Below are 24,966 nucleotides of genomic sequence, written 5' to 3'. Positions count from 1 at the left end.
TCAAAGCAGCAGCACCTTATGAGATGTCTTGATGGGGAGCCATCTCCCCTCCGGCACAGCCCAGCCCTCCAATCAACTTCTCCAGCCTCCTTCATGACCATATATGAGGGACACGGACGTCCCGCTGCGGGGGCCGTGGTGGCTGCAGTGGGGGATCGTCACGGGACGAGCTGGCTGTGCAGGGCAGTGGGTCTGTCAGCCCTCCAGCCCTTCTCTGGGCACTGGGAGCCCTGAGCATCTCCTGCCCTGGGCTCAGCCAAGGAGCAAAGCTGTGTGTGTCCAGCTGCCCCCCAGCCATGGGCACTGTGGGGCTGGGGCTGCAGCGGGCTCGGGGTCAGGATGGGGAGGGAACAGCCCCTGCCCCTGCTCCAGCCCCTGCTGTGCTGGAGCAGCAGCTGGGAAAGGGCCCTGGCAGGGCAAGAGCTCCATCCAGGAGTGCTGGCTGGCCCGGCCCTCCCCACAGCCCCACGCTGGGTCCCTGCAGGAGCCAGAGCTGGGACACGGCCCTGCCCTGGCAGCAGAGCCAGAGGCTCAGAGGTGTCCCTGCCTCTCCTGGCAGCCCAGGGCCGTTATTCCCCGCGGGCACAGCGAGAGCTGGAGCCTGCAGGTGCACAACCCACAGCCCACGTGCTTTCCCCCCGCAGCGCCGGGGCCGGAAATCTGTGGTTTCCTCCTGGAGCCGAGCACGGGCAGCTCCCTGGGTGCCCCCAAACCATCCCCCGACTGCTCCAGCAGGGCTGCAGGGGCTGCTCTTGTGGCCTCCAGACACGGGCCGGGCAGCTCCGGCCCCACCACGGCCCTCAGATGGACATGGCTGCTGGGCAGCGAGCCCCACGGCCACGGGTGGCACTGGAGATGTGACCTCACAGCCTGGGGCTGCCACCCTGCCAGCTCAGGGTGACAGTGACAGTGACCTCACAGCCTGGGGCTGCCACCCTGCCAGCTCAGGGGGACAGTGACAGTGACCTCACAGCCCGGGGCTGCCACCCTGCCAGCTCAGGGGGACAGTGACAGTGATGACGTCACAAGTTCCCACACCACCACGTGCCTCCTCCTGGCCTATCAGAAGCCGGGGCAGCCGTGACGTCACAGGCCCTTTCACAGCCCCTTGGCCTCATCCTGCCCGTCAGCACCTCGGTCACAAGTGACCTCGCCAGGACCCACACCAGATAGGTTCTTACTCCTGTCCCAGCAGCTGCTCAGGCACCAGTGACCTCCAAATACCTGCAGAAGCCACGTCTGTGCTCCTGTCCCAGAACTGTCCTGGGATCTGGTCCCAGCAGAACCCCGTGCCCCGTGTCCTTCAGCTTTAGGAGGCAGCGTTCTTGATTGCAGCCCTGGGGGCACCAGAGTCTCCCAGTCCTGCATGCCTGGGTGGCCGGGAAGCCCCTCCCACCCAGAACCCACCTCACCCTGCCCAGGGGACCCCTTCGCCCCAAAAAGGCACCCATGAGCTCCCCCCACCCCTCCACAGGGGACCCCTCCCGCCCCCAAGGGGGACCCAGGCGTCCGGCTGACCCTTGGGGTTCAGGGCAGGGGGTGACATGGAGGCAGGGCCAGGTCTCCTCCAGCTCCTGCCCCTCTCTGGGGGGGCAGCAGGTCTGGGGGGACCCCCAGAAGGTGACATTGGCGGGGGAGAGGGAACCCACTGGGGTCACCATCAGCCTGGGAGGGGACAAAGCTCAGCCCCATAGACCCTCCCAGGGCCCCCCAGCCCCACAGATCCACCCTGGTCCCGTGATCCCATATGTCCCCATTTACTCCCATTGACCCCCATTGATCTCATTGATGCCATTGACCCCCATTGATTCCCATTGACGCCACAGCCCTCCATTGATCCCATAATCTCCCCATTGATCCCATTATCTCCCATTGATCTCATTGATCCCACTGACCCCCACTGATCCCATTAACCCCCATTGATGTCACTGACCCACATTGATTCCCATTGATCTCCAGTGACCCCATTAATCCCCATGACCCCCACTGATCTGACTGACCCCCATTGATTCCCATTGACGCTACAGCTGCTCATTGATCCCATAACCTCCCCACTGATCCCATTGACCTCCATTGATCCCCATTAATCCCCTTGACCCCCATTGATTCCCATTGATCACACGGACCCCCATTGATCCCCATAACCTCTCCATTGATCCTACTAATCCCCATTGATGCCATAGACCCCCACTGATCCCCATAACCTCCCCACTGATCCCACAGCCCCCCAGCTAAATAGCCCCCCCAACGGACCCCACAGATCCCCCATTGACCCTATAGCCCCCCAGCCTCCCTGGCCCCCATGCACAGGGAGGGGCAGGCGGGGCTGGCAGTGGCGCTGGCGGCTGCGTGTGGGGCTGGCCCCACACAGGGGGGTGCAGAGGCTCCAGGGGCTCCAGTCTGACCAGTTCCCTGCACTGGGAGGGCACAGGGAGGCCTCAGCCCACCAGACCCCTATAAAGGGAGCCTATGGGAGAAGCTATAGGGTGGATATTGGGTTCTATGGGGTGGCTATAGGGCAGCTCTAGGGCTCCATAGGGCAGTACAGGGCAGCTCTAGAGTTCCATAGGACTCTATAGGGTGCTGTGGGCAGCTATAGGGCAGCTATAGGTCGCTATAGGGGAAGCTGACTCACAGGAACAGCCCTGGATGTTGTAGCAGGGCCGGAGCTGGATGGTGCCCCATAGATCCGTGGGGCAGGAGGAGCCCGGGCTCTGCCCCACACATCCCTGCATGTGGTGCTGCTGCCCCACGGCGGCCTGGCAGGCGGTGGCCGAGCCCCACGGCCGGCCTGGTGGCACCAGGTGGCACCCAGTGACACCCAGTGACACCCAGTGACACCCAATGGGGCCTGGTGGCACCAGGTGGCACCCAGTGACACCCAGTGACACCCAGTGGGGCCTGGTGGCACCCAGTGACACCCAGTGTCACCCAGTGAGTCTGTAGGCGGGGCTAAGGCAGCAATCAGCCAATCAGACTCGTTCCTCTCCCAGTGGCTGGAACAAGCCCCGCCCCCTCTGGCCTCCTCCAATCGGGTGAAGCATCATGTGGGCGTGGCCACCGGAGGGGGAGGGGCTACGACGGTCACATGAGGATGGGCCCAGTGACTCCCAGTAGCCCCCAGTGACTCCCGGTCTCTTAGTCCCTCCCAGTACACCCATTATCTCCCAGTATCTCCCCAGCACCCTCCAGTCACAACAGTGTTCCCAGTCCCCCCAGTCCCTCTGTACCCCCAATCTCCCCATCCCCTCCCAGTATCCCCCCCAGTGCTCCCAGTTCCCCAGTTCTCCTGTCCCCCCATGCCCTCCCAGTGTTTCCCAGTGCCCTCATAGTATCCCCCCTGTCCTCCCAGACCTCACAGTATCCTCCCAGTGCCCACCAGTCACCCCTCTGCCCCTGGTGCTCCCAGTTCCCCCACTGCCTTGTAGCCCCATTACCCCACTGCCCCTCCCAGTCATCTCCAGTGCCCTCCCAGTATCCCCCCAGGTCCCCAGTGCCCTCCCAGTATCCCCTCAGCTCTCCCAGGTAACACATAACTGGGAACAGATAACTGCTAACTGATCACAGAAAACAGCTCATGGATAACTGATAACCCCCAGACCTGCCTGTGCCCCTGCGGAGCAGCCCCGGGGGCCGTTGCCAAGGGAACAGCTCCAGCAGGGAGCAGGGGCTGGCAGCAAAGCCCAGGGCTTGGAGCAGGACTCCAGAACATGGGCAGAACCTGCTCCATCAACGCTGCCCTGCAGGGCCTGACCTGCACCCCCCTCTGCCCAACTACCTGCTCTGGGGAGCACAGCCCAGGTCCTGCATCCAGAGCTTCTTCCACCTCACCTTGGGACATCCTCCCTCCTCTCCCACCCCAGTCGCTGCAGGTGCTTTGACATGTTTTCTCACCCCTTGCAGGACAGAACGACTCCCTTCTTCTCTCTCAGGCACAGGAGATATTCCAGGCTGGACAGGCAGGACGGCGCCCTCATCTTCCTGCGGTGCCCTCTCGACGCCACGCACAGCTGGTCTGCCTGAGAGAAGAGGCTGAGCACAAGCAAATCACCTTCTCCCTCTTCCCCAGCCCTCGGGGCTCTCGAGGGGCTCCCACCAGGGAAAACCTGGGACCTGGCTTTTCAGAGAAAGCAAAGCTCCTGGAGGAGAGAACTCCCTGCCTGCCCATTGCTTCCCAGCTGGGACATGTCTTCTCCCCCAGCCATGGCCCCTCAGCCATGGGAGGGCTCCTTGCAGGCCAGCGACGAGCGGGGGGACCGCATGGACCCCCCGTCTGTGGAGCTTCCTGGTGCCCACCCACCTCCCAGCTCTCCAGGCACAGGCCTGTTCACAGCATGTCCAGCTGCTGAGGGCAGGACCAGCCCAGGGGCAGGGGGACCCAGGTCTCCTTCCCCAGGCCCTGGTGCCATCTCCCACCTGCTGCTGCTGTGCAGGCCCCCAGCAGAGCCCTCCTGGCTGCAGCAGAGCTCCTGGAGCAGCCGCAGCTCAGGGACCTTCTGCAGAGCAGAGAGAGAGGGAGGGTTGGAACCCAGCCCGTGCAGACCCTCCAGTGCAGCCCAGGCCTGCCCTCCAGGCTCTCCCACTGCCTCCCAGCCCAGACCCGTGCCCCCCAAACCCTCCTGCCCGCACCAAGGACACCCCCCAGGCCTCTCCCGCTCCCGGACAGGAGGTCGAAGGGAAGGGGGGTCAGTCACTGCTTTGACTTCAGGCCTGAAGCCCTTTGGTTTTGGGGCCAAAGCCTCGTTTTTCGGGCACGAACCCTCCTTTTCCAGGCAGAAAGCCTCTTTTGAGGCTCCAAAGCTCCCAGGGCTGGTTGTGGGGCCGGGGGGCTCAGGGCTGGGTGAGGGGAGCAGGGGGTCCCGAGGCCCTGTCCAGGAGCTGCTGGGCAGAGGTTTTGCTGGAGCTGTGGGGAGAGGGGGGTGAGGGGCTGCCCCACAACGTCCCTCCTGCGGGGCGAGGACGTGGCTGTGGGGCCCAGCTCCTGCCCCACGGGCAGTGGCAGCCGGTGCTCGGGGCGGGGGCCCAGCCCAGCGCTGCCCCGGCTCTGGGGGCACAGGAGGGATCTGGGGGGCAGGGGGTGTGGGGCAGGTGTGGGGGGCGGGAAGGAGGCCACCCAGAGGTGGGGGGTACCCAGAGGTGGGGAGGGGCAAGTGGGTGTGGCCCCCTAAAATGGGGGTGTCCTCCATGGTGGGGGGTTGTGGTGTCTCCCTGAAATGCTGGGGGGGCAGCTCGGGGGGGGCCCAGGGCTCTCAGAGCTGTCCCCGGGGTTCAGGGGATCCCGGGGGAGTCTCCAAGGTTCCCAGGAAGTGGTTTTGGGGTCTCTGAGGGGGAGGCTCTGGGTGTTCTGGGTGTCCCTGAGGGGCTGTGAGGCGTTCTGGGGGGTCCCAGGGTCTCGGGGGGTGGTCCCTGTGAGGTCTCAGGGGCTCTAAAGGGGCCCTGAGGGGTCCCTGGGTGGCCAGGGGGGGCTCTGTGGGCTCCCAGGGGAGTCTCTGGGCCTTTTGGAGGGGGTCTCTGAGGGTCTGGGTGTCCCTGGGGGGTCCCCATGTTGTCATTTATTGAAATAAGTAACATTTGGGGGAAAAGCCACATTTGGAAAAAAAAACACATGAAAGAGAAAATACATGAGGTGCAGAATAAAAACAGGGCCCAGATAACAGTGAAACAGTGGGAATGAGACAAAACCACCCCAGAACAATCCAGATCTACATCCCCTGGCCCCCAGATGGTGCCCAAACAGCCCCTGTGGCCCCGCAGCACCTCGGGGAGTAGAACGTGGCCAAAACCCCCCAAATTCAGCCCTAAATGGAGAAGGGGGGAGAGAGAGAGCCCCAAAATCCAGGAGATTCACCCCAAAAACTGGTGGGACTGGAAAGGAGGACAAAAACTCTGCATTGGGTCAACTGAGTTTGTTACTTTTTATTTTAATTGAAATTTTTAAATTAACCTCAGCTTTTAGTTGAATGGTGATTAGAAAGCTTCAAAATCACCCAAAAAGATCCCTAAAAACAGAAGGGGATATAAAAATTTAAACATCGATTTAATGAAATATATAGTTATATAGAAAGATCTTAAATAAATACGAGATTAAACCCCGCTGAATTTTACCCCAAAATTGGGGGAAACTATCCTAAATCTCTGCCCACTCCTCTTTATTCATATTTAAAATGTTAAATTGTCTGAAAAAGCTTTTTTGTGGCAAATAAGCCCCAAAAAGACCCCAAAAAAAAGATACCAGAACTTTTAATGTGGTCATTTAAATAAATTAAATGGTTTAAAAGCATAATTTGGCCACAAACAGCCCCAGAAGATCTGGAAATTGCCCAAATTCATCCCAAACTCCTCTTAAATATCTCAAACATTAAAGAGATTTCCAGTGGGTTTTTTTGTGGCAAGTCAGCTGTAAACTGCCCTCCAAAAAATCATCAAAATGGGACCTCGGAACTTTAAATGTTATTTAAATAATGTGTATTTGTTTAAAAGCCAAAACTCAACCCCAAAATGGCATAAAATTTCCCCAAAACCAGCCCCAACCCCCTTTAAAAAAGGTATTTTAACCAAACAATGGGCTTTAGGAACTGAAAAAGCCCCCAAACAAGCAAATTCCCTCAGTAAAACCCCATAGATTGCCCACACGAAGCCTAATCCCGCCCCGCAGCTAATTAAGCCCTAATAAATGCCCCGCCCTGATAATTTGCTGTCGGAGACGACGGGAGAAATGCAGTCAACCACAGTTGTTGATCAGCAAGACTCATTTATTGATTCCAATAGCACGGTGTTTATATTGTCAGTAATGAAGTTCACACATAGTGCAAAAGCCAAGCTCACCATTGGTTAATTGCTAATGTTCAGCCACGCCTATGATTACATCATTGCAGTTAGCGTTCTCAGGCTAGTTTTCTCAAACTCATACTTAAGTTCTTTTCCCAGTTTCATGCTCAAGGACATGCTGTCCTTGTTTCTTACAATACTCTCCTTTTCTCAGCTTTTACAATTAACCAAATGTATCATGTCTACGTGACCTTTCTCACTCAGCCAGTCTCCTGTAAAACTCTCCACAATTTGCGTTGCTAAACCTGCACCTGCAGGGCGAGGACGTGGTTGTGGGTCCCAGCTCCTGCCCCATGGGCAGTGTCACCCGGGGCTGCCCTGCTGCTGTGGGGGCAGGAGCAATAGGGGGGTCAGGGGTGTGTGGGGTGGCTGGGAGGCTGCTGTGGGGGGACCTGCGAGGCGGCTGGGGGGGCTTTAGAGGGGGGGGGGAAGTGGGGATGGCCCCCTAAAATGGGAGGGGGGCACCCACAGATGAGGTGGGGGGGCCCCCATGGTGGGAGGTTGCAGTGTCACCCTCAAATGATGGGGGGAAGGTTGGAGGGGCCCCAGGGGTCTCTGAGGGGTTCCAGGGGATCCCAGCGGGGACTCTGGGTGTCCCTGAGGGGCTCTGGGGGGACCCAGTGGCTCTAAGGGGTCCCGGGGAGTTCTGGAGTTGCAGGGTCCTCTGAGGTGTTGTGGGGTGTTCTGGGTGGGTCCTTGAGAGTTCTCGGGGGCTCTAAATGGGCCCTGGGGGTTCCTGAGGGGTCCCTGGGGGGGCTGTGAGGGGTCCTGGTGATGGGAGGGAAGAGGCTCTCTAGCCCTGAGCAGCTCTAAAGCGGGTTCTTGCTTGGGCTGGGGATCAGTCCTGCAGACACAGCCCGGCAGGGAAGGGCAACACGCGTTTGTGCACTTAAACATACACGTGTGTTTCTTGGCTGAGAGGGGGGCGGGATTATACAGAGTGATTCCCTGAATTCATGATGACATTTAAATCATTTCCCCGCAGTCATTAACATCAAGCTACACCCCTCCCCATGTGCACTGCCTCTCGGGGCCGTGGGCAGGGGTCTCTGGGAGGAAGGCTCGTGGTCTGTGCTGAGCTGGGTCCTGTTGTTCCTCATGCTGACAGGCTGGCTGATGTACCAGTGAATCCTGCTGCTTGGGCTCTGCGGGAGACACAGCGCAGTTCAGCACAGCACTTGTGACCAGCAGGAACAGATTCTACTGTTCAGCACCATCTGGGTTTGGCCAGTTTAACCCTGAAGTCTCTAACTCGGCTGGATTCCTGCTTGCTGGGAGGAGGAGGAGCTGCTTGCTGGGAGGAGGAGGAGCTGCTCCTGTGGAGCCCTTTTCCAGGTGCGGGTTTCCCGCCCCAAGGGCAGGAGGTCGCTGTGTGCAGGAAGGGGAGCAGCTCCTGGCCGCGCCGGGCGCCTTCCCTGCTGCTGGGGAACCTGAGGGCCGTGCAGGTGGGTCCAGCTGGTCCCAGCAGGTGAGGGGTGGGCGTCTCCACAGCCACCCCCAGGCCTCTGTGATGCAGGGCCTGTTGCCCGGACACCGCTGTGATGGGTCTGCATGGGGACCAGGGGGTATGTAAGGAAGCCAAGCCGTGGGGTGCCCACTGCCAGGAGAGCATCTCCCTCAGGAGGCAGCAGCTCCCCTGGACACCCGTGGCACGTCTCCAGCAGAGGACAGCCAAGATGTCCATGGAGAAGGAGCAGGCCCGTTCTCAGCTCAGCAAAGAGCTGCCAGGCCTGCAGCAGAGGCGGCAGAAGAGGAGCAGGGCAGGAGGAGAGGGGAGCCCGGGCACAGGAGCCGTCCCAGCGGGGACACGGGGGCTGCGGGCACAGAGGTCCCGCTCCCACGGCCTCTCTCCTCGGCTCCTCTTGCAGCCGGGCAGGCTGGCCCTGCAGGAGGGGATGGCCCATCAGCCATCCCTGCCACTGCTCCTCAGCAAGGCAGCAGCCCCTGGGCAGGCACCTGCAGCTGGGCGCCCCAGAGCTGCCCCCACCTGCCCCAGGCTGCCCCCTCTGCCCCCTGCACCCCCTGCCAGGGGCACGTCCAGCAGCGACCGACAGCCCGTCCCGTCTGCTGGGGGCATCTGGGCTGAGCGGGGCAGACGCCCCAGGGCCCAGAGCTGGAGACCTGTCCTGTCCAGCCCTGCAGCCTCTGCCCCAGCCGGGCAGGACACAGCCTGGGCCCCAGCCCAGGAGGCCATTGGCAGGGTTGTCAGCGGGCGCTGGGGACCCGTCCAGCAGCCGGTGGCACCGCGGGACCGGGCGGGCAGCTCGGCCAGGGCAGCCGAGGGTGGATGGGCCCCTGGGGCTCGGCCCCTGCCCGCTGCCCCCCCGTGCTCCTCGGGCCACAAGAGCTGCCCACAGGGCCCCCGTGCCAGCTGCCCTGGGCAGGGAGGCAGGGGCAGGAGGCCGGGGAGCAGGGGCAGAGCACCAGTTGACATGCACCATGGGCCAGCCCAGCATCCAAGAGCAGCGGGTGGGTCCTGGAGCTGCTGGGGAACATCTGCCTGTCCAGCTGGTGCAGCTGGAGGTGCAGCAGAGGAGCCGTGGGGCCTGCAGAGAGCAGAGCCTGGAGCAGCCCAGCAGAGCCACCCTGCTCCAGCAGCAGGACATCCTGGAGGAGAGGCAGCTTCAGCAGCAGGGTGAGCAGTGGCATTTCTCCCTGGTGCAGTCTGTGCAGCTCCATGTCAGATCCAAGCAGGTGGGTGCCAAGGAGGACACGAGGTGGGGGCAGGACAGAGTGTTGGAGCCTTCCTCTGCCTGGAGTCAGCTGCTGCTCTGCAGAGCTGCAGCCCCATCATCTCCTGCATCCCTGCCCCAGCAGCCACTGCTGGCAGGTCCCCAGCAGGCATCTGGTGGTGGGAGCCAGGCTGCCTTTGCCATCGTTCCTGTGCTCTCCTTCCAGGTCTGCAAGGCGAGCTTGAACCTGCACCAGCCAGAGATCACAGGCAGGGAAATCCTGAAGGCTGCCAGGGGCAAACAGGACAGGTTGGAGTGGCTGGAAGGGGCTGTGGGTCCCAGCGAGTGCCCCACGGGCAGTGTCACCCGGGGCTGGATGGCATCATAGTGGGTGACGTTATCGTTGGTGACGTCCTAATGGGTGACGTCATAGTTGGTGACATCATAGTTGGTGACATCATAGTTGGTGACGCTGAAACAAAAATTCGGAGCTTCCAAACCCCCCTGCTTTCTAACACTCCTCACCGCAGTGGGAGGCTGGTGCAGCTGGGTAAGGATTCCGAGATCAAGACCCAATAACAACAACCAGGCTGTTATTGAGCAGGCATTCCTTATTGCAGTGCTGGGCAGCACTGGGGATTCTCCACCATGAGTGCTCCAAGGAGCCAGTGAAACACCCCTACTAATATACACCAAAAACATGCATCTTCAGTTCCATGTCAGTGAGTCCCCAGAATTCTTTTACATAGTCATTTTATTTCCTGGAATTGGCTATCTTTGTAATTATGCCTGCTCGAGGGTCTCCTGTGGGGGTCTTTGTTGATTCTAGTCCTGTGGGTGTCTTTGTTGATTCTAGTCCTTTATCATCTTTGTTCTGTCTCTGTCCTGGTCCTGTCTCCAGCCTCCCGCTGGTAGATTGCCCAGGTGGGTCAGAATCCACATCAGTGTGTCTGTAGGCTGCCAGGGTCTTAGAAGACTTGATGTTATCACAACCTACAGGATGCTTGGCATAGTTGACTGATAGTTTCACAAAGCACCTTGTTTTAAAAGCAACCCTTAGTATAGCAAATTCATTATTTTAGTAAACTTTTATTAGGCTGTATTTCTATTGAATTTACTAACAAATATTCTATGACGTATCAATCCCCCCTTTTCTTTAAACTTTGTAAATTCCTTTACAAAGATTCTAGATCATTATATTTCATTACTTTAGGCAAGGCCCAAATTCTTAAAGTCAGTTTCTTTAGCCTATACCATAAAAGGCAATGAATGACCGTCAGTATAATCACAAACACCAATAGTATCAAAAGTGGGTGAATTAAAACATCCCAGTTTCTTTCTGCAGAGAATGGTTATGCTGAGAAGATATCCCACCTATGATGGGCAGTTTCAGATTCAATTTGACTAGGCAGACCACTAAGTTTGTCTTTGGCTATTACTGTTTTAATGATAGACTCAGCCAAGGTTTTATTCTGCTTCCTTAAATGCTCTCGAAGTTCTTGAGACTGGTTCAATATCTCATTTAATTTCCCCCAAGATAAGCTTGCATGACTTACGTTCAAGCTTTCATAGTGCCAAAACATTGCCACCTGCTCCTCTGTATATGCAAAAATAAGTATGTTTGTCTGTGCCAGGTTAAATGGGTTATATTCCTGAGACACCCTACAAACAGGGTAGTCATTCCATATTCTTAAACTACTGATTGTTAGTTCAATAGGGAGGGCTTGATCCCACCCTAAATGTATTTATCAAACGATTAGCCTTTTCCACTTGCCCACTTGTTTGCAGGTGGTAAGCTGTGTACAATTTCCAATTAATTTCTAAGCATTTACTAACTTGCTGAACCACTTGTGACACAATGTGTGTTGCCCTATCAGAGGAGATCACCTCTGGCACTCCAACCCTAGGAATAATTTCTTTCAATAAAATTTTTGTAACTTCTCGGGCCTTGTTGATTCTCCAGGGGAAGGCTTCAGGCCATCCTGAAATGGCCTGAATATCCCTGCCCTTTCTAGGGAATTCTGAAAAATCTGCCAGTTTTGGCCTGGAACATTCCCTTTATCAATACTTCCAAATTTTATTCGATTCTCCACCTTTGGATTTTTATTTTTTTTTTTTAAACAGATTTCACATCTATCAACCATACTCTTCACAGTTTGAAACTGATTCCTAGCTACTATTTTTTTTGAGAGAGAATTGTACAAAGCTCCAGTTTCCCAGTGTGTCTTGTCATGCTCTGTTTTACCAGTTTCCATAACACCCTGAAAGGAACCACTATTCTGTTATCTCTCAATTTTGCCCAACTTGTTGATTCAATCTCTGCTTCCACATCTTTGATTAATTTAAGATCCCTTTCATCATAATTAACTGAATCAGGTAGTGTCAAAGTTTTCTCAAGAAATCAGACTTAATACCTCACCTTGTTCCGCCGCCCTTTTTTTTTTTCATAGTCTGCCAATTTATTTCCCACCTCCTGGGCAGTGTTACCTTTCTGGTGTCCTTTGCAGTGCATAGTAGCAATGGCTGAAGGGAATTGTACAGTCTCCAAAAGTCTCAGAATCATGTCAGCATCCTAGGGTCGTCAAAATTCCTTATTCCTTCCAAATAGCTCCGTGAGCGTGAACTACACCAAAGCCATATCTTGAATCTGTCCAGGTATTCACTCTTAGATCTTGAGCAAGCTCCAGTGCTCTCACTAGAGCAATTATTTCAGCTCGCTGTGCAGATGTATCCTTAGGGAGGGACTTTGCTTCCACCACTCGATCCGTGGTGGTTACAGCATATCCTGCCATGCGGACTCATCTTTTACAAAACTGCTCCCGTCAGTGTACCAAGTGTATTCAGCTTCCTCCAGTGGTTCCTCCTTCAAGTCAGATCTGCTTGCATACACTGTCTCTATAGTCTCTATGCAGTCATGTGTGATGGCTTCCATTTCCTGCTTATCATTCAGAAAAGAAGCAGGATTAATGATGGCAGATGTAGTAATTTCAACATCATCTTGTTCCATTAGGACTGCTTGGTACTTCAGGAACCTTGATGGTGAGAGCAAATACCCCCCTTTTTGTCCCAGAACAGAGGTTACTGCATGGGAAGTATGCACAACCATCTTTTGTCCCAAAGTGAACTTCCAGGCTTCTTGAATATTCAGAACAACTGCAGCCACTGCCCGAAGGCATCCTGGCCATCCTTTACTAATTGTATCCAGTTGTTTGGAGATGTATGCTACTGCTCGCTTATAGGGACCCAGCTTCTGGGCTAGAATTCCCAAAGCCACCTCTTGCTTTTCATATGAGAACAGCCAGAAGGGCTTGGTTATGTCTGGCACACCCAAAGCTGGTGCCCTCATTAGCTCTTGTTTCAATTCTTTGAATGCCCTCCTGTCTGGAATGAGACAACTAAGCAGGAGTTTGGCTTTCCCAGCCATCCTATAACATTCTCAGCTAAAAAAAGCTGCAAGATCCAACAACTTGGTAGCATCGTGGCAGCAAAATCTCCTGTTATTTTATTGCTCCAGGAGCACAGACAAACCTATGGCAACACTAGGGAACCTCTCCTTGAAAACCTGACCAGTGAGTATGACTTGGAGCTTTTCCGGAGAGCACAAGCACGGGCATCTGAGGACGTGGTGAGACTTCTGACTCCTATTATACCTGATAGCAAAGGTCTTTGTTAGGAATGTGAAGGCTTCCTGGGTGTTGTTGTTCAGGTAGAATCAGAGTTTGCAAGAAGGGCAGCTCCAGCCCAGCCAAGTCAGCAAAGCTGCTGTAGGGGTAACATTGGAGTGCTGAAAGCACACAGCTGGAGTGAAGCTTTTGCAGTGAGAATGGAGGAATAATTAGTAACAGTCCCATTTAGCAGGTGTTTATTTTCAATGAAAGAAAAGACAGCCTGACCTGCTGAAAGGATGGCTAAGGAGTGTTGGCAACAGAACCCATCCTGACAGTAGCCAGTGACTGTGGAGTGGAGGCTGAGGCTTCTGTAGGTGCTTTGCAAAGCCACCTTCCACCTCCAGAGATGAACCAAAAGGCACTTTGATGCTTACCAGTAACAATTGCATCTGGGATATCTGAGGCAGAGCATTAGGCTGTATCCTCTTCCTGCAAATTAGGAAATAAGCTTGAAGTGGCAAGGAGCTTCCATTGCTTCCGTGACAAGAAGAGGATGACCCTAGTGTTGGCATGCTGCCAAGCACTGATTTTTGTGACATTTCCTGATGTCAGTAACTACTGCTTGTAGACAGGGCTCAGACTGAGGCTGATCAAGGAGAGGTCTGTGGGAGGGGTTGTTAGACATGGTCACATTGAAAGATGGCTTTTTACAGTCATTGTAGTAAGAGGACAAGGGAGGACGGATTAAAACTGGAGGAGGGAAGATTTAGGTGATACATGAGGAGGAAACTGTTTACTCTGAGGGTGGTGAGACCCTGGCCCAGGTTGCCCAGGGAAGCTGTGGCTGCCCCATCCCTGGCAGTGTTGAAGGGCAGGTTGGATGGGGCTTGGAGCAACCTGGGCTGGTGGGAGGTGTCCCTGCCCATGCAGGGGGTGGGACTGGATGATCTTGAAGGTCCCTTCCAACCCAAGCCAGTCTGGGATTCTGTGAATTTAGAAGACTTGAAGTAAATTCTTTTCCTTGAGGGAAACAAATATGACCTTCCCACCGACCTCCCTTGGTTTTGTTTTTTTGTGGGTTTTTTTGTTTGTTTTTGTTTGTTTGTTTGTTTGTTTTTGTTTTTGTTTTTGTTTTTTTTAAATAGTCCTCCATTTTTCCCATTCCCAGGAAAAGCTGCGGCTCCAGGGCCAGATCACAGAAGGCAGCAACATGATTAAATCCATCGCGTTTGGCCGCTACGAGCTGGACACCTGGTACCACTCCCCCTACCCAGAGGAGTATGCTCGCCTGGCCCGTCTCTACATGTGTGAATTCTGCCTCAAGTACAGGAAGAGCCAGACAATACTTCGCAGGCACATGGTGAGGGCTGGGGCAGAGCTGATCCCCCTGCCTTACACCTGCTATCAGCATCTCCACTGAAAACATTCCTGGTGTTATCTCAGCTTTAGGAGACCCGTGTGTTTCCTGGTATATCCAGGAGCTGGTAATTTTTTTTCCACCCTGAAAACACCGTCCCCCTGTCGTTGTTTTCCTGTCATAGGCAAAATGTGTTTGGAAACACCCACCGGGTGATGAAATCTACCGGAAAGGCTCCATCTCAGTGTTTGAAGTGGATGGGAAGAAGAACAAGGTAAGGAACTGCCATCCTCAGGCCAGTCTGGAGTGGCTTTCAGATGTGCTGGGCACTCCTTTCCTGTAGAGAAGCAGGACACAAGTGGCCCTTTCTCCCTCTAGTTGTAGAAAGACTAGAGTCTGATCTGTCCACACTTGCAGTTTTGTCTGTGTTTTCCTTGTGGTTATTCCTCAGCCACGTTGTGCTCCAGCAGTTCCACCTCTTGGCTCATACAGTGCTTGGACATGTGTGTCAAGATCCTGTACTGCAGGGTAGGGGGAAGATTTCTGTGCTCAGCCTCAGTGGGTTGTGCTGCCCACCTCTCATTCCCTGTGGATACTTGGACAGCTCTGGGTTAGTGTGTGAACCAGCCTCCTGTTGGTGAGGGTGACCTCCTTAGCCCTGAGTTGAAGGGCAGAACATGGATCTGCAGCTGCACATTCAGTGCTGGGCAGCAGCACTGTGTGTGTCCTGCCTCTGGTTGTGTCTGCTCTTGGGAGGCTTCAGAGGAAGGAACAAAGAAACAAATGCAAATGCTAAATTTTGCACTGTGGGAAGCTGGGAGGAGGCTTTTCAAGTTACCAGAGATAACCTTGAAGCAGAGGATTAACACAGTACAGTGCAAGCAAGCAGAGATCCAACCTTCTGCTTCCTTCACCGAGTGGTATCAGATACCAGAGACGTGGTATCTGGGGAGTTAAGAGATTGATATCACAGATGTCAATTCCCACCCTTAAGGAAGCTGGGCTTATCAAGTTTCATCACAAATGGAATTGTTTCCTGGCCTAGCTGCTCTGTGTGAAAGACTGTACCTCATTTCTCAGATAATTCAGAATTTTCTTGTCATTTGCCATGGTTTTGTCCACTCTTGGGGTGTCCCACTGTAATAAACAGATGTATTCTACTCTCCTTTTGCTTCTAGATCTACTGTCAAAACCTGTGCCTGCTGGCAAAACTTTTCTTGGACCATAAAACACTGTATTATGATGTTGAACCCTTCCTCTTCTATGTCATGACAGAAGCTGACAACACTGGCTGTCACCTGATAGGTTATTTCTCCAAGGTTAGTTGAACATCCATACACATCCAGGCACAACTCCATGGCCAGCTATCCTAGGCTTAAAGTTGTGCACCAAACACCCAATGTAATGGCTAATCAAGCAAGACACTAAGCAAGGTTGGTAGCTGAAGGATGATTGTGTGACTTGTTGTTAGGCAGGTTTTTCTGCTGTTGCTCCTTTCACCTTGTATTGTATCAGTTGCACGGGCTTGTTCAGTCTGCTGGGGTGATGATATCCCCATTGTTTGTACAGATCAAGACCTGTTAATCTCTCCTCTCTCTCCTTGTTTTTACGAGAAGGATTCTTTTCTCAACTACAATGTTTCTTGTATCCTGACAATGCCCCATGAGGCAAGGTTATGGCAAGATGCTCATTGACTTCAGTAAGTATGGAGAGAGAAATCCTGGAGGCATGATAAATCTAATATATCTACGGTTGTGGCTGAGCAGGCTCCATTCTAGCTGCTTTCTCTGTGTGCTAAAGAGGGTAGCAGTCAGGAGAGAGTAGTTTAGGAAGGATAAACGTTGGGTTTTTTTTTTTCCTTTGCAGGCTATTTGCTTTCTAAAGTAGAAGAAAAAGTTGGCTCTCCAGAACGTCCTCTGTCTGATTTAGGGCTCATCAGCTACAGGAGCTACTGGAAGGAAGTTCTTCTTCGTTACCTGCATAATTTCCAAGGAAAAGAGATTTCTATCAAAGGTATGCTTCCCAGGGAAAAGGTTTGCAGTGAGTGGGTTCAGGAACATCCCCCTGCATCTCATTCATTCATCTTCCTTAAAGATGGGGCAGGTCATGCTTCACTCATGGAGATGTTTGTGTAGCAGCAGAGCTGGTGGAATATTCCTATAATTGGGTATGGCTGCTTTCCAGTCCTGCCACCACTAAAGATAAGTCAGCTTGAAGAGTTTAAAACTATATAATGGCTTATTCTTTTAAAAAAATACATATAAAATATTCAGAAAGGACTTTATCCCTCTGTAGATTAGAATAATTTAATTTTCTAATTAAAACTTGAATTTTAAATAGGAAAATGGCTCCACTGAGAGGCTTTCTGATGCTGTGGGAAAACGTTGAGACTATTTGAACTTCTTCAATAGTATTTATATGATGATGGCACCAAGGAGTGTGCAGCATCTCCCAGACATGTCAGGGTAGTTCTGAAGGGTGAAAGGCTGCAAGTCAGACAGCCAGAGCAGGTACCTCCTCAGCATGTGCAGGGCATTTTGTGTGCATCCCTTCCAAAGGAGTTGCCTGAAAGTTGCAGGTGACAGCTAACAATTACAGGCTATTGCAGGGGAATCTGTGTCTGTTCTAACAAAGTGCTGCTGGTTTGCAGAAATCAGCCAGGAGACTGCAGTGCATCCTGTTTGCATTGTTAGCACCTTGCAGGCACTTCAGATGCTCAAGTACTGGAAGGGAAAACACCTGGTCCTGAAAAGACATGTAAGATTTGTGGTGGCTATTTCTGCATATTTTTTTGTTTCCTTGTATTTAGTTGTTTAATTCAGATGAACTCATTGACATCAGTATTTCCTTTGTGTTGTGCTGGACTTTCCAGTCTTTTGGTTCTAGCCGAGGGGGAACACTGTAGTTTTCAAATGCAGTAACTGATCAAATATGATGTGAACATCCAAGGTGAGTCTTCAGTAGTGAGGAATATGGTGCACTGACTTTCCTTTTCTCACGTGTGGAATAACTTTGCTCGGTGTAAGTGGCTTTTTAGGGGACAATGGATCAATATTCCCATTGTGCTCCTCCTCATGCCTGCCCTTTATTGGGCAAATGGTTGACATAGAAGTGAACTGAATCAATGGAATCTTGAATGAGTCCTGTTTGTACCCTGTTTAGACATGAGACAAGTGGTTTATAAGTCCCCAAGTATGGCACCTCTCTTTTGTTCTTCCCTCCCTGAGACTTCACTTGGTTGCTAAAAGCAGCTGATCAGTGGGATTGGAAGGGCCAGGAGAAAGCTCTGCAGAGGAAAAGTTATTTTTGTCATGTTGAGCAGTTAGGAGGCTGGTCACCTTCAGGCTTGTGGACTTGGCTGTGTGCTGTGGTACCTTGGATAATTCTCCAGTGTGGATCGTGTGTTTTAACCTGCCCTTTCATGCTCTTTCCCTTAGGATCTGATTGATGAATGGAGAGCCAAAGAGGCTAAAAGATCCAACAGCAATAAGATCATGGATCCCAGCTGTTTGAAATGGACAAGTTCCCTCCCATCGGTGACTTCATAACGGGTGACGTCATAATGGACGACATCATAATGGCTGACATCATAATGGGTGACATCATAATTGGTTTCATAATGGGTGATGTCATTATGGATTATGTCATAATGGGTGACATCATAATGAATGTCATCATAATGGATGATGTCATAATGGCCGACATCATAATGGGTGACGTCATAATAGATGACGTCATAATAGGTGACTTAAAAATGGATGATGTCATAATGCATGACGTCATAATGGATGACGTCATAACTAAAGTCGTCATAATGGGTGACGTCATACTTGGTGACTTCGTGATAGGTGACATCATAATGGGTGACGTCATAACGGCTGACATCATAATGGGTGATATAATAATGGGTGACATCATAATTGGTGGTGTCATAATGGGTGAAGTCATAATGGATTATGTCATAATGGGTGATGTCATAATGGATGACAATGTAATGGGGGACATCATAATGGGCGATGTCATAATGTGTGATATAATAATGGATGACGTCATAATGGGTGACGTCATAATGGGTGACATCATAACGGGTGACGTCATAATGAGTTATTTCATAATGGATGTCATCGTAATGGATGATGTCATAATGGATGATGTCAGAATGGGTGACATCATAATGGGTGACATCACAGTTGATGATGTCACAATGGGTGGCGTCATAATGGATGACGTCACAGTGGGTGATGTCATAATGGGTGACGTCAGAGTTTGTGATGTCATAATGAGTGACGTCACAAAGGATGACGTCACAATGAGTGATGCCATAATGGGTGACGTCATAGTTGGTAATGTCATAATGGGTGATGTCATACTTGTGACGTCATAATGGGTGACGTCATAATGGATTATGTCATAACGGGTGATGTCATAATAGATGACACCATAGTGGGTGACATCATAATTGGTGATGTCATAATGGGTGACGTCATAATAGATGACGTCATAATGGATGACGTCATAATGGGTGACATCAAAATTGGTGATGTCATAATGGGTGACGTCATACTTGGTGATATCATAATGGGTGACGTCATAATGGATGACCTCATAATGGGTGATGTCATATTTGGTGGAATCATAATGGCTGATGTTATAATAGATGAAATCATAACGGATGACGTCATAATGCATGATGTCATTATGGGTGATGTCATAATGGTTGACGTCATAATGGATGACATCATCATGGGTGATGTCATAATATGTGACGTTATAATGGATAACATCCAATTTTGTGATGTCATAATGGATGACGTCATAAGGGATGATGTCCTAATGGGCGACTTCATAATAAGTGATGTCATACTTGTTGACATAATGGGTGACATGATAATGCGTGATGTCATAATGGATGACGTCACAATGGGTGACATCGTAGTGTATGATGATGTCATAATGGAGTGACTGATGGTATAATGGGTGGTGTTATAATGGGTGATGTCATTATGGATTATGTCATAATGGGTGGCGTCATAATGAACGTCATCATAATGGGTGGCGTCATAATGGCTGACTTCAAAATGGATGATGTCATAAAGGGTGACGTCATAATTGGTGACGTCATAATGGATGATGTCATAATGGATGATGTCATAATGGGTGACATCATAATGGGTGATGTCATAATGGGTGATGTCATAGTTGGTAACGTCATAATGGGTGACGTCATAATGAATGACATCGTAATGGGTGATGTCAAAATGGATGATGTCATAGTTGGTGGCTTCATAGTTGGTGATGTTATACTTGGTGGGATAATAATGGGTGACCTCGTAATGGGTGATGTCATAATGGGTGACGTCATAATGGATGGTGTCATACTTGGTGACGTCATAATGGGTGACGTCATACTTGTTGAGATCATAATGGGTGACGTCATAATTGGCGGTGTCATAATTGTTGATGTCATAATGGATTATGTAATCATGGGTGGTGTCATAATGGATGACAACATAATGGGTGACATCATAATGGGTGATATCATAATTGGTAATATAATGGATGATGTCATAATGGGTGACGTCATAATGGATGATGTCATAATGGATCATGTCTCTCTCTCTCTCTCTCTCTCTCTCTCCCTCCTCCGTTCATGGCCGGCATCTGGGAAAACACCATCTGCCCATCATCGTCGAACCATCGACCTCAAGCCCTCCTGACCCTCGTAACTCTCTGCCTTTCTCCAGGAGCAGCTTCGGGATTCCTCGGAATTGTCTCGTCTGAGGGGAGTGCTGTGGGAGTTGCTGGGGGTGGGGGGAGGCGAGAGGCTTTTGCCCACACCTTTGTATAATCACATATATATTCTCTCATATCACACATTAGTATTCTAATTAAAGCTGCACAGTTCAGTTTCCAATCTAGCCAAGTCTCTCTCTTTTTTTCTCCCTCTCTCCTTCCCTACCTGGGTGGGAGGGGGAGGGGATCGAGAGCCTTGTTGTCAAACTGAGTCAAACGGTGACAACTACACAGTGTGAATTAAACACTCATGACAAAAGAAAATATGTACAAATCTATACAAATCTAGGAATGTAAGAATTTGTGCCAAATCGCAATCTCCTGCCCCCATCTCCAGCAACTCCCCTGGCATCTCCTGAACTGTGAGCAGCTCTGAAATGTCCCAGAGCTGCTGCAGAGAGGGCAGAGCAGACAGGAGCTGAGGGGAGAGTGATGAGGGGCAGGAACACATAAGTCTAGGGATCAATGGGGATGGATGGATGGAGTCCTCCCTGGATGCCGGCCGTGAGCAGAAGAGAAGGGAAGAAGAAGAAGGAAGGGAGAAGAGGCTTGAATTCCATGATCCCTGACTTTATATATGGGATGGAATACTCTTTTGAGCCAGGTTTTCCATCTATCTAGTCTGCTCCTCCCTACAGCAGGGCTGGAGATACGACTCTTCTGCTCCTTTACTATCCACATCAGCAGATTCAATAAGCAGAGCAAAGTGTCCTTGGTGTCTTGGCACTGTCTAGAAATATTCCAGAGTTATCAGTTCACTAGCTGGACACTTGCTGCTTCATAAAAGAGAGTTCACTGAAGAAAATAAATCAGTTAAAGAAAATTGGCTTCATCCTGGCTCAAACCAGGACCCTCCCACATCTGCCACCAAGGGCATCCAGGTCCCTGAGCCATGGCAATACCATGGATGGGTTTGCCTTTGCTGAGGCAGGACTATCCCACACTGGCTTCCCTAACAGACTCTTCATGTGCACCACAGGGACTCTACCCCCTTCTGAAGGACGTGGAAGCTTGGATAGAGCAGGGACAGCTCGATTGATAGGTCCTCTAGTGTTGGGTAGGTAGCTTTTGCTAAAAATGTGCCCCAGTGTCGGAATGTCCCACCAGCCCTTGCTCTCAGTGTGTTCCATTGCTTCATTAGATGTTCCTAGAGGCTGGTGCATGACGGGGGCTGTGATACACCCACTCAATGCCCTTTGGCCCAGTCTGACTCCATCCTTGCTGGGTACCATGGCACATAGGACTTGTTTACCAAAGGCCAGGACAGTGTTTGGGTTGTGGCAGGGGACACAGGAGATGTTTCCAGCCATCCGGTGGTTCCTTCCACCTTGGTGAGCACATGGCACTTGCCTTGCTGGGTTGGTGGCAGTGTGATATGATCCATGTGCCAGACCTCCCCAGAGTTCTATTCCAGCCATTGTCCTCCAAAGCAGGGAGGCTGGAACTGCTGGGCTTGTTTGATTGCAGCAGGTGTTTCAGGGCCCCTGAATACCAGAGATGTCTGTTCCATCAATGGGTTCAGCGGGGAGAAATGGTGAGGACTGTCATTGTTAACAGTCTCCAGGAGGTTGCAGCTGAAGGACAGAGGTGACAGCAGTGCTGACTCTGGATCCCAGGTCAGTCTCACCATCAGGGTCACACAGCCCAGCCCAGTGATGCCCTTGAGCCAGGCTCCAGAGGTGACCACCAGCACCTCCAGAAGCATGGAAGGTGTGACATCCCACAGCTCTCATAACAGCTCAGAGAGCAAAGCAACCAACGCGGTGCCCAGTGACTGTGAAACCAATACAATGAACAATTATAACTGCTTCATTTTAATATGCTCTGGTCAGAGCTGTCCTTATCTGAACCCTTCCAGCCCCACGTTGTGCACCACAAAATCAAAAGGACTGTTCAGGTTTAACCCCAGCCAGACACTCAGCAAGACACAGCCCCTCGCTCACGTGGCCTCCTCCCACTGGGACAGGAAGGAGAACTGGGGTAAAAAGGAAAGAACTTTTGTGCATTGAGTTGAGAACTGCTTAATGATTGAAACAAAATATAATCCTAATCCTAATCCCAAAAATAAAATATATTTATATCACCAAAAATAATAAAAAATCCAAAACCAAACTGTCACAGCATTTCCTTTCCCTTGTCATTGCTCCCCCTCAGCCCCCACTGCCCCCAGGAAGAGCCCTGAGCCCTGTGAGAGGGACAGGATCTGCCTTCCCAAGGCCTGGGCTCAGGGCTTGGCCTTTCTGCTCCATCCAACAAAGCAAAGGGTTTCTCAGCAGGACAGGCACCTGCCCAGGGCCTTTGCCTCCCTGCACTCATGGCCTCCCATGATCTGCTCTAGCGAGGCCCTGGGGAGGCTTTGTCAGGCTCAGGGGGACCCCTTAGTGCTTCAGGGTCCTTCCTTTTGTGAAGGTGTGAATAGGGCATTCCTAGAGGCAATTAGAGGGGTTCGTAGGGGTAATTAGGGGATCCTAGTGACAATGAGGAGGTTCCTAGGGTTAATTAATGGGTCCCAAGGTAATTAGGAGGTCTCCGGGATATTTGGGTGATTCCTAGGGTTAATTAGGGGCTCCCAGTGACAATTAGGGGCTTCCTAGGGACAATTAAGGGGTTCCTGGTGGTAATCAAAGGGTTCCTAGGTGTAAGTAGGGCGTTCCTCTGGTTAATTAATGAGTCCAAAGGTCAATTAGGGGGTCCCCAGGATGTTTACGTGATTCCTATTGGTGATTAGTTGGTGCAAGTGGCAATAAGGGGGTTTCTAGGGGTAATTATAATCTCCCAGTGACAATTAGGGGCTTCCTAGGGGCAATTAGGGGCTTCCTAGAGGCAATTAGGGGGTTCCAGTAGCAATTAGGGGGTTCCTAGTGGCAATTAGGGAGTTCCTAGGGGCAATTAGGGGGTTTCTTGGGGTAATGAGGTGGTTCCTAATGGTAATTAGCGGGTCTGAGGGGAAATGAGGGGGTTCCTAAGAGCAATTAGGGGGTCCCAGTGGAAGTTAGGGGGTTCCTAGGGTTAATGAGTGGGTCCAAAGTTCCATTAGACGGTCCCCAGTATATTTAGGGGTTTCCAAGGGGTAATTAGGGGGTCCCAGTGGCAATTATGGGCTTCCTAGAGGCAATTGGGGGTTCCTATGGGCAATTATGGGGTTCTTGGGAGGAATTAGGGGGCTCCTAGAGGTAATTAGGGGGTCTCAGTGGAAACTAGGGGCTTCCTAGGTTAATTAGGTGTTTCCGAGGCATAATTAAGGTGTTCCTAGGTGTAATTAGGTGTTCCTAGAGGCAATGATGGGGTTCCTATGGGTAGTTAGAGGGTCCAAATGGCAATAAGTGGGTTCTTAGGGGTAATTAGGTGGTCTCAGTGGCAACTATGCGCTTCCTAGAGGCAATTAGGTGTTTCCGAGGCATAATTAAGTTGTTACTAGGTGTAATTAGGGGTTCCTAGAGGCAATTATGGGGTTCCTATGGGTAGTTAGAGGGTCCAAGTGGCAATAAGGTGGTTCTTAGGGATAATTAGGGGTCCCAGTGGCAATTAGGGGATTCCTAGGGGCAATTAGGGGGTTCCTAGTGGCAATTAGGGAGTTCCTAGGGGCAATTAGGGGGTCCTAGTGGCTATTTGCGTAAGTTGCACTATTTGCTTAAGTTGAGCTTTTGGTTTCCTAGGGCTAATTAGGAACTTCCAACGGGCAATTAGAGAGTTCCTAGGAGTAATTAAGGGGTTCCTAGGTGTGAATAGGGCATTTCTAGAGGCAATTAGAGGGGTTCGTAGGGGTAATTAGGGGGTCCTAGTGAGAATGAGGAGGTTCCTAGGGTTAATTAATGGGTCCAAGGGTCAATTAGGGGGTCCCCGGCATATTTAGGTGATTCCTAGCTGTAATTAGGGGGTGCAAGTGGCAATTAGAAGGTTCCGACGGGTAATTAGGGGCTCCCAGTGGCAATTATGGGCTTCCTAGAAGCAATTGGGGGTTCCTAGAGGCAATTAGGGGGTTCCTGGTAGCAATTAGGGGACTCCTTGAGGTAATTATGGGGTCTCAGTGGAACTAGGGGTTTCGTAGAGGCAATTAGGGGTTTCCGAGGGGTAATTGAGGTGTTCCTAGGTGCAATTAGGGGTTCCTAGAGGCAATAATGAGGTTCTTATGGGTAGTTAAAGGGTCGAAGTGGCAATAAGGGGGTTCTTATTAGTAAATAGGGGGTCCCAGCGGCAATTAGGGGCTTCCAACGGGCAATTAGAGAGTTCCTCGGTGTAATTAGTGGGTTCCTAGGTGTGAATAGGGCATTTGTAGAGGCAATTAGAGGGGTTCATAGGGGTAATTAGGGGGTCCTATTGACAATGAGGAGGTTCGTAGGGTTAATTAATGGGTCCCAAGGTCAATTAGGGGGTCCCTTGGATATTTAGGGGATTCCTAGGCTTAATTAGGGGGTTCAAGTGGCAATTAGGGGGTTCCTAGGGTTAATTAGTGGCTCCCAGTGACAATTAGGGGCTTCCTAGGGGCAATTAGGTGGTTCCGAGGCATAATTAAGGTGTTCCTAGGTGTAATTAGGGGTTCCTAGAGGCAATGATGGGGTTCCTATGGGTAGTTAGAGGGTCCAAGTGGCAATAAGGGGGTCCTTAAGGGTAATTAGGTGGTCTCAGTGGCAACTAGGGGCTTCCTAGAGGCAATTAGGTGTTTCCGAGGTGTAATTAAGTTGTTCCTAGGTGTAATTAGGGGTTCCTA

General features: G+C 51.6%; 1 protein-coding gene across 1 annotated transcript; it reads left to right on the top strand.

Annotated features, from left to right (window-relative positions):
* Positions 1-9,267: 9,267 nt before the first annotated feature.
* Positions 9,268-18,013, top strand: LOC127396264 (histone acetyltransferase KAT7-like). The gene is given in 9 exon segments (XM_051643885.1): positions 9,268-9,297; positions 14,277-14,468; positions 14,650-14,739; positions 15,644-15,784; positions 16,079-16,125; positions 16,127-16,164; positions 16,332-16,478; positions 17,116-17,222; positions 17,903-18,013. Coding segments are annotated over 9 exon segments (903 nt in total).
* The last annotated feature ends 6,953 nt before the right edge of the window (positions 18,014-24,966 follow it).

This window comes from Apus apus, unplaced genomic scaffold, assembly GCF_020740795.1.
Source record: "Apus apus isolate bApuApu2 unplaced genomic scaffold, bApuApu2.pri.cur manual_scaffold_44_ctg1, whole genome shotgun sequence".
NCBI lineage: Eukaryota > Metazoa > Chordata > Aves > Apodiformes > Apodidae > Apus > Apus apus.
The sequence above is the reverse complement of the archived record's forward strand: the minus strand, read 5'-3'. Positions and strand labels throughout refer to the sequence as shown.